The sequence below is a fragment of the Haliaeetus leucocephalus genome, unplaced genomic scaffold (genome assembly GCF_000737465.1).
Source record: "Haliaeetus leucocephalus isolate CR32 unplaced genomic scaffold, Haliaeetus_leucocephalus-4.0 Scaffold110, whole genome shotgun sequence".
In the NCBI taxonomy this organism is placed as follows: Eukaryota; Metazoa; Chordata; class Aves; order Accipitriformes; family Accipitridae; genus Haliaeetus; species Haliaeetus leucocephalus.
In genome coordinates, this window is record NW_010972546.1 from 3,271,684 (window position 1) to 3,281,315 (window position 9,632).

At 43.8% G+C, this 9,632-nt stretch overlaps 2 protein-coding genes across 2 annotated transcripts in view; one reads left to right on the forward strand and one right to left on the reverse strand.

Moving 5' to 3' along the window:
* Window positions 1-9,043, reverse strand: part of DUSP3 (dual specificity phosphatase 3) — a 10,835-nt gene extending 1,792 nt beyond the window's left edge. The window contains exons 1-2 of the mRNA XM_010585654.1: window positions 8,910-9,043; window positions 2,446-2,672 (exon numbers count right to left, since the gene is read on the reverse strand). Of these exons, the coding sequence (XP_010583956.1) occupies window positions 2,446-2,672; window positions 8,910-9,031 (349 nt within the window). The 5' untranslated portion in view covers window positions 9,032-9,043. The remainder of the gene's footprint in view (window positions 1-2,445; window positions 2,673-8,909) is intronic.
* Window positions 9,044-9,309: 266 nt separating this feature from the next.
* The window catches only part of LOC104842971 (ras-related protein Rab-18-B-like), a 5,838-nt gene continuing 5,515 nt past the window's right edge, over window positions 9,310-9,632 (forward strand). Inside the window, exons 1-2 of the mRNA XM_010585655.1 lie at window positions 9,310-9,385; window positions 9,459-9,514. Coding sequence (XP_010583957.1) covers window positions 9,321-9,385; window positions 9,459-9,514 — 121 coding nt within the window. The 5' untranslated portion in view covers window positions 9,310-9,320. The remainder of the gene's footprint in view (window positions 9,386-9,458; window positions 9,515-9,632) is intronic.

Consider the following 9,632-nt stretch of genomic DNA (forward strand, 5'->3'; position numbering starts at 1 on the left):
GTCCATGCTGGAGCAGGTTTGCTGGCAGGACTTGCAACCCTGTGGGGGACCCACACTGGAGCAGTCTGTGCCTGAAGGACTGCAGCCTGCAGAAGGGACACACGCTGGATCAGTTCATGAACTGCAGCCCATGGGAAGGACTCACGTTGGAGAAGTTTGTGGAGGACTGTCTCCTGTGGGAGGGACCCCACGCTGCGGCAGGGCAAGAGTGAGGAGTCCTCCCCCAGAGGAGGAAGGAGCGGCAGAGACAGCGTGGGATGAACTCACCCAAAGCCCCGTTCCCCGTCCCCCTGCGCCGCTGGGGGGAGAAGGTGGAGAAAACCAGGAGTGGAGTTGAGCCCAGGAAAAAGGGGGGGGTGGGGGGAAGGTGTTTTAAGATTTGGTTTTATTTCTCTTTACCCTACTCTGATTTGATTGGTAATAAATTAAATTAATTTCCCTAAGTTGAGTCTGTTTTGCCCATGGCAGTAATTGCTGAGTGATCTCCCTGTCCTTAACTAGACCCATGAGCCTTTCATCATATTTTTCTTCCCCTGTTCAGCTGAGGAGGGGGATTGATAGAGCAGCTTGGTGGGCACCTGGCATCCAGCCAAGGCTAACCCACCACATAGGTAAATCCTGTAGGTAGGTATCCAATGATAATAAAGCAGGCCACTGGTCTCTTTGAGAAATCTAATGTGGTTTTATCGCTTCTCAGCTGCTTCCTCTTTGACCTGCTTTTCCAGACACAAAAGTCTTCCCCTTCCCAAATGCACTGGGAGATATGGCCCCAGGCTACTCTCCAGAGTAAATTTTTTTCTGAGACAAGAGAAGAGATGACCCATATACACACATTTTCATCATAACCACAACTTGCTTTGAACCACAGCAACAGAAAGCCTGTTACCACATTTGCCTTGAGCTGCAGAGGCTTCTCAGCTAAAGGCAAATCTCTAGTCAGTAGTGAATTAAAAGCTAAAACAATTAATTCTCAACATTTCTTGAGAGCCCATAGCCATAAATTAGCAAGATTTAGAGATTCTTCATCATATATGTGGAAGAGAATTGACTTCCCCTCTGCAAATGAGCAGAAGCTACAGGGTTTCTAGCTTTCCACTGTGATAGGCAGTGTCTTAAGGGCTGCCTTCCAGACCTTTAGTATACCAGACCTGCCTTCCAGAATTTCATGCAACGACAAGCTCAAATGAAATTGAAGGAAAATGCTACTGCATCCCTCTTCACTGTCCTTACTCTACACTTCAATGTAAAAAAAATAAAAAGTATCAAATTTCAGTAGCGAGTTAGTCTTAAAACTGGCTCCAGCATCACCCAGCTACAAGGTTCCTCTTTGTTTACCATAGTAAGAAAACAGTGGCAGGCATGGTAGACAACTACTAAGACTGAAAGAATCAGCAAATAGAACTGCTACTGTAAATTCAGATTGACTGCAACTGTTTAGATCAAACTGAGTAGCGACAGTCATGGTATAGCTGGCACTGTTAAACTCTTCTTTCCTACTGCAACCTGTTTCAGTGAGTCACAATGCTAACTGGAAGAGTCGCATTTCCATTTTTAGAATTTTTCATACTCCACCAAACTGGAGGTAAAATTTCTTTCCATCTGTCAAAAGCACATCACAGCTCTAGTACCCCTTTTGCCCATTTCAAAGAAAGAACATCTAGAATTGTGGGAGTTCTCGTTCCTCCTTTTTCATGTTTAGTCATGAAGCAAGAAAGAAATTAAGCATCTGTAGAAATAACTGGTATGCTGAAATAGCCAGACAACAACAAACACTGTCTGGCCCACTGCACTATGTCCTAGGATTTCTGCTCTGAGGAAACACACTAGAGAAATGTGGCAATCAACAACACTGCAAATATCATCTCCAGCCTTCCTGTAAACCTAGGGAATAAAGAGTTAATAATCACATAAAATAATTTAATGACTTAAAGTAATAAAAATTGTAAGGCCACAGTCTCTATCCTTACTGTACATTTGGAAAAAAACCAACATATAGCAGGTTATCTGAGTACTCTTCAGCAACGCATTACTTGTATCACTTCTGCCTTTAATTTACAATTTCTAGTGTCCTAGAACAACTTTTAGATGCTGAATGTATGTTTTTGACTTTTTTATATGATTTACCACTTCTAAGGAAAAATAAGAACACGTCTTCCCAGAAAGGCACTATTACAGGATGCAGCAGCTGTTTCACTTTTCAAAGTCACCCCTACAGTGACAGACTTCCATTTGCCATATGCTGGAGAACTACATGTATAGACAGATGATTAAGATATCTTATTGTGTATTCTGGTGCCTTTGATCCAGAGCCTTGATCTGAATGCCTGACTTGGTTGTTCAGCTGATAATCTGAGCAAAGAACCATTTTAAGCAGTAAAATAAATTGCTAAGAAACATGCATAGTGCACAGAAAACATGGTAGAAAGATATTCCAGTTTGCCTTACCATCCTTCTGGGAAAGTGCTTTCTCAATAAAATCAGCTGCCTCCTCAAAATAGCGACTGAGGTTAAATTCTTGTGTATCATTAGCTTTAATGCCATGGTATCTGATGCCTGTGCCTTCATAGAACTCTGCATTAGTGTTCACATGCATGAATGACTTCCCCTCTGCTGCATTCAGAACATGGGTTATTCCCAGACGCTGCAGCCTCATAATGTTCTTGGCTATGAACCTGTATGATAAAAAGTGTCAAGAAAATGATTAGAACTTGGTGAATCATCTCAGTATTTATGATGTCCCCAGAAGGTATTGATAACCAAACCCTTTGATTCTTCTGTTAATAGATGCTAAATATACTGTGCCCAGAAGTGATTTAGCTACAGATTATAAATTCACAGAAATATTTAAAGCCATAGTCACTACCTGTGCATGACAGAACACTACTTTCTTGGCTCACAACCAAACAGAGTTGACATGAAACACATGAAACTTAATCTGTTAGACCCTACTATGGCATAAAATTGGAACGCTTTCTGAACATAAAATTCTGACCAAAGTAAGAAAATACTGGAGATAACAGAAAGCCCAGGATAGTCGCTTCTAAGATTAACTTCATCTACATAAGATAATTTAAAAACCGGTTACAAAAAGCCTCTACTGTCAGCTACCAGTGTTGCAGGGCTAGGTAAGCAGTACCTGCTACTCTAGCAGACAGTCCAGACAGACATTTTAGGGGGCAATTTTAACCACTGTGAAACAGCACTGGCTGCTTCTCAGGCCACAGGAAGACAGAAAGTAACTATGAGTAAATGTTTCTGCATCTCCAAAGGTCTCATCTGAAGACACCTACGAGTTGTAGTCCTCTGTCCCTGTGCTATTCAACATCTTTGAAGTCATGGAAACATCTGGCAAGGCTATCCAAAGGCCAGCAACATAGCAATATAATTCAGTCTTTGCCACTCATTGTTTTCATCACAAGTATTATAATTTTTAGTGTCTTAGTTGAAATCAGTATCTGAATGGAAAAGAATCCAGATGAGTGATGTTTAAGATGCTTAAATGCTTAAGAAAGTATTCAGTACTTTCAGGTCAGCTAAGCCCTTTCCAGCTCCTCAGTTCTATCAAATAATTGTAGCAAAACCACTTGCTTCCATCTTTAAGTGGCTAAAAGAGCACCCTACCCTATTAGTGAACAATTGAGCAGGATGATACATAATAATCATGCATTTCAGGCTTGATGATGACAATGAATTAGATCCAGTAATAATGCCATAAGCTCTGATAAAAGCTCCAGGTTGTACAATAACAAACAATCCATCTGCTTAGTAACACAACTGATCATGCACAAATCTCTGCTTGTGCACTGGAACGCAATCTATAGTAAGAGGAGATAACCATTAAATAATATATGAGGAGACAGACTATTGACTCCTTTCTGTCGTAAACCCACTACTTTTCATTCTGAGTCTGATTATTTGCATATGTCAGTCCCAATATTTGCCTCACTTTCTTGGGAAGAAAAAAACCAAACGTATGTTTTAGCACACCATGTGATCTCCCAGTAAAATCTGAGCCCACTGGTCAACATTAGCAGAATGTGACAGAAGGCTTTAGTTGAAAGATAACTCAGTTCCTGCACACTTTGTGAAAAGAGGTAGCCTAACCAGACATAAATCCCTTTATTGTTTTTAAAGGCAGCTGTCACTATGTGTCTAACTGGATGTGAAAACAGAAATCTTTTGGAAAATCTCCCTACAGCTCAAGTCATAAATTGCAAATATGAGGAGTCTCAACGTTAAGCTGAGCTCCAGATAAGCACTTGTACAGTATCTTTTTGAACAAGTGTTTAAGAGATGGCAATGCACCTAAGGGTTTTGGTTGGACACTGAACTATTCTAAAAAAGTTAAAATAAATACCCAAATTAGTTGGTTTATATCTGTATGAATCTCTGAGTGCATTCACTCTCAATTTTCATGTAACTCAAGGCTATACATGAACATCTAGAGCGCTCCTTTTCTCCTAATGACTGTTTACCCCTTAAACTGTAGTGTAAGCAGATGAATCCTCATGCATGAGTAACGCGCCTACATTTTCTGCTGTCTTTGCCAAACAACTATGGCAATGAGCCAAATATTTGTAAAGACTTCATTACCCAAACAAATGTTGACAGATTTTCCATCTGGCAGGACATCATCTGTGCCAGGGGACAAGTATCAGTGCCTGGGGAATTCTGCTTGCAACACAAAAGTAAATCCTACACTGCAAGGCTATAAGAAAAAGTGTTAATTCAGCTGTGAGTTATTATGCTTAGTGCGGTGAGTATATGGTTTAAGTATATAGTATATAGATCAGTATATATCTGATAGTGGTCAGGATCAATAGGAACTTGTGTCCTGGAATCATGGTTGAATCTGGCAACACAGACTGACTCCTCTGGAGGCAAACTCATTCCCAGTGAATGATTTTTGCAGATTTTATAGATGATTTTCTTAACACAGCTAGAGGTGAAAGAGAGTACTTGTATGCCATTTTCTTCTCCCTTTCCAAACAGTCCTTGGATCTCTCCCATCCTTAACATGTCGGTCCAGCTGCATCATGTTCCATGTTGAAATGCTAGGTCCTCCAAATAGCAGAGAGCTGCTAACATCAGCTTCTTCCATTTCCCTAAGAAAAATCACAGAATCTTGTCTGTTCTCAGTATGGAAGATTGAGAATTCTTCGTCCTGTGAGTAACACTAGTAAGAAGTGTTTCTTTTGAACAGAAGTGAATAATTTTACCAGCCACAAAACACAGGTCATAGAGAACCATGCATCACCAATTAAGGGTACATGAGGCTATAAAGTATTGCCATATGGGATTATAAGCAAATAAACCAAGTCCTTAATGGCAAAAAATGCCAGCACATTAACACATTTTAATTTCCACTGTTATGTTCATGCAAAATTGTTTCATCACCACTTCTTCCCTTACAGTCACTAAATTTAATCTTAATTTTGGGAGAATGCCTTTCAAACTCCTTACAACATGCCTGCACTTCTAGCACATTAAGAACAAAGAATTGCTTCATGGGTTACCCACACGCATTAAAGCAGACAGAAAACTCACATTGGGCATTCATAACCAGAACCTTTTTACCAAATACAGTTCTGGAGACATGGCTTCAACTGTTACAGGCTTCCAATAGCCTGTGAAAAAAACCACAAACAGATTCCCTTAGCCAGTAGTTCGGAAAGCTAAGCCTGCTAAACACTGGTTTTGACAAGACACAGTTGCTCTGAATAAAACCCCTACCCTCCAGTGTGCTGACTGCTCCATTTTGGTGTCATCTGCAACCCTGATAAAGATGCATTCTCTTCAACTGTCCTGGTCACTGATTAAGATGTTACACTGAAACACATCTTGACTTGTACAGAAATATAAAATGATTTATACTTCCAGTGAAACACATCTTGACTTGTACAGAAATAGAAAATGATTTGTACTTCCAGTGTATCCTGAATTTTTGTTTTGTTATTGCTTGAAAAATATATAATTGTGCTAGTCTGTCACCTATGTGATGATTCTTGTTTTAGTGACATTACATTTTTACCTGTCTTCGCAAATCTTGTCTAATCTTCTTGAGAGGTTAGAACTATCTACTGTAATATGCAAAACCATTATTTTTAAAATATTGTTTTATCGTTTTACCTCTGTGTTTTCATTAATTATGTCTTTCATGTATTGCATGGAAGATCCAGTACTTTGGCTCTGCCTGTAACCTGAAGTCATTTGACAGATAAATTGTTATTCTACACTCTGACCCAATTTAATTTTATCCACCTGAATGTCTCTGCATTGTCGTTTTTATCTAAAGATGAGTTACTCTTAAGGAGAGACAGCAGCACCCCATGCAAAATATTCTAAAAGGTTTCCAACTGAAGTTTCTGAATCTCACATGCACATTCTAATTCTTTCTGCGAGTTCCTGCTCAAATTCTACTGCTTTTATGCCATGTATTGGGATTCCCAACCCCATGTTAAAACTCTACAGATGTGGCTACTCTGTGAAATCTTATTGTTATAAAACCTTTGCTGTTTGTAGTCATAACTGTGGCCCTATATTGCAGGAAGGTTTCATCCATCCAAGTCAAAGCAGAGATTTGAATGTCAGATCAAACGACCGTGTTACTTTGTTCTCCTGCTATATTGCCTTGCTGGACTTCCCTGTAGCCCAGTGCAAAGTGCTTCCAATGACTCTTCAGAGATTGAGTAAGGAGATATGTGCAACAAAGGCCAAAACCAAGATATGAGGTGAGCACCAATCAGATGCACTGCACTGCACCAGGACAGCTTCAAACATGAAATGTATACCAAGCTGTGTGCAGATGCTAGAGCAGACCAAGACAGGCTAATGAACTGCAAATGTAGCTGGAAATGGCATGAGAACAGATCTGCACAGTTTCAAATTCTTTCAGAATGACAACTAATATAGCAAATAGTACTTACAATGCAGTATACCACAACCCCACCTGATACAAAAAATCCTCTTAAGAATTAGTATTATTTCCAGTTTGAGAATATCAAAGTTCACCCTGCAGTTATGGAATCTTAATAGACATTCATCCATTCAACTAGACCTCAGCATTATCTTAACACTCTGTGGATGCTTCAAAGATATTATGGCCTACTAAGTCTTGATAAATTAAGTAGGTTGTCTGTTCCCACTGTGAAATAGCTTTTTCAGCCCACAAAATTATTTCTTGCCTCTAGCTGTCCTCCACAATTTTTCAGCATCCTTTTAAAAACACTGACAGTAGAATTGCACATTGTCTGTTAGTTCAACTAACAGTTAAACTGTTCTTATGCTACAAACTGCACTGGTGCTCCAGATATTTTCAGTTGTCAATCATTACATTAAAAGCCCTTCTCAGTGGTAAAGCTTTCCACGAGACAGACATTTTCCATCCTGCAACTTACACACGCATTCTGTTCCTAGACAACCTTGCATCTGAACGTATTAAAGTCCATACTGTATAATTAAAATCAATTACTGAACAATGAAAACTACTCTGTAGTAGCCAACTATCTTCAAAGTTATTTTTTAATTATTTACTACACAAATCACCTTGCAGGCTATGACTTCATTTCCTCCAGGTAACTGCTAAAAATATGAAGGAGAAGGTGGCTGTCAGATGTCAGATTGGCCATTGAGATAATAATTTCAGTCCCATCTCTAGAAGCGCATGTCCTGCATCAACCGGCAGTGACAAACATCATTTGGTTTGGCTTAGGAGAAAGTTAATGAAAATCTATGGGTTTGACTTACATTTCTTTAGGAGTTAAAAGCTTCAAATAAGAACAGGGATCCAGTATACTACACATGTATCAAAAAGTCCCCAATTTCACAGAGATGAAGTGTACAAAGGTGGACAAAAAAGGGAAAGAGAATCAGCAGGATATGACAGGATTGGAACAGATAACCGAAATCATAATCCTGGTGCAAAGAATAAACATTATACAACCGAGAAAAGGAGTGCTATTGGTGACTTTTCCCCATTTAGGGGCTTTCATCACAGCTATACCTGTATCGCTCTGGCTCCCATCATGTGCATGAATACTTAATTAGAATGAGTTTTTTTAGGGCTTAGAGTGCAGAAACATAAATCTGACCAATCACAGACAGGGGTGGTGACTCCTACTGAAGTCTTGCTTCCTTTAGGTCATTTTGCACATGGTTAAACCAAGATCTATTATGGCTACTTTGCTTGTTCTTCATGTTTCAGCTTATTCCACTCATCTGACACACGGTTATTACACTGGTGTTGTGATCAGGCTTCTACAGATGATATCGTACATACCCCTCACGGCACCTTGTCTCTCCTCCCTCGTCTGTGAGGACAACCACAACTTGTTAGCAAGAGTAGGGAATATCAGCAGAAAAAAAAACCCCAGAGCTGAGACGACTGAGCAGGTGTGTTTCATTCTTAAGCAACTTAACTAGTTTTAACCTTCTTTCAGCTCTGTTTTAGGTTAGATTTGGGACTTCACCAGGGTACTGAACACTTCAGCAGATGCCGTTTAGGAGCTGTGCCTCCTCACTGCCGCCTCAGGCACCAGCAGGAGCCCCGGGCAGCCTGCTGCCAGGCTGCTCGGACCTTGCAGCCCCAGGCCTCCCGGCTGACAGCTCCCCGGAGCTCGAGACCCTTGGGCTGCGCACCCGGGGCCGGGCTCCGGAGGGCCGCCCGGGGCCCGCACAGATCCAGCAGATTCCGCCCCGCAGCTTCGCTTCCTCCGGCTCAAACTCCCGGTCAGGCGGCTACCCGGCGAACGCCCTGCGCCTCACCACCCTGCAGCACGGCCTGCCCCAGCCTCCGCACTCCCGTGCCGAGGGGAACACCTCTCGCAGGCTGACAGACGCGGACCCCCTCCTCCACCGAGCCGCCCGCCTCGGCCTCGGCCCCGGCCCCGGCCCCGGCCCGGCGCACTCACGCGTTCCCCACGTGGATGCGCGGCACCACCTCGTTGCTGTGCGCGCTGGGGAGGCTGTAGCAGCCGCTCCCATTAGCCAGAAGGTCGTTCAGCTCCTCCACCGAGATCCGGTAGTCGGACATGGCCAGGCCCGCGCCGAGCCCCGACGGCCAGCCAGAGGGCCCCTTGGCGCAGCAGCTCGGGCCCGGCCCGCTCCCGCCCCGCCCCGCCCGGCACCGGCCGCCGCCTGATAGGCGGAGTCGCGTCAGCTGGTTCTGCCGGCGGCGCCCGGCAGAGTCAGGTCTGGAGCAGCGCGCCGCTCTGTCAGGGTTGCGCTGAGCCTCCTCGCCGCTTCGATCGGCCCGGCCCGGCGGCCTCCGCCACGGGCGGCTCCGGCCCCGGCCCCGGCCCCGGCCCCGTGCAGCGCGGGGGATGGATGCTGCAGGCCTCACCCTGAAGCTGCTTCTGGTCGGAGACAGCGCCGTGGGGAAGTCCAGGTGCGGGCCGCGCGGGCCGTGCGGGCGGGGTGCTCTCGACACTGGGCTGAGTTCTCGGTTGCTTTCCACGCAGCCTCTTGCTGAGGTTCACCGACGGTGCGTTTGAGCCGTGCCTGAAGCCCACCATCGGTGAGTCCGGAATCCGCCCGCCCCCGAGCTGGGGACCTTTTCGCTTGTTTTCGGTTGGGTCCCCTGGGCGAGAGGCAGCGGCGGGGAGCCGGGATCGCGGGGCGCCGGGCGGGCGGGC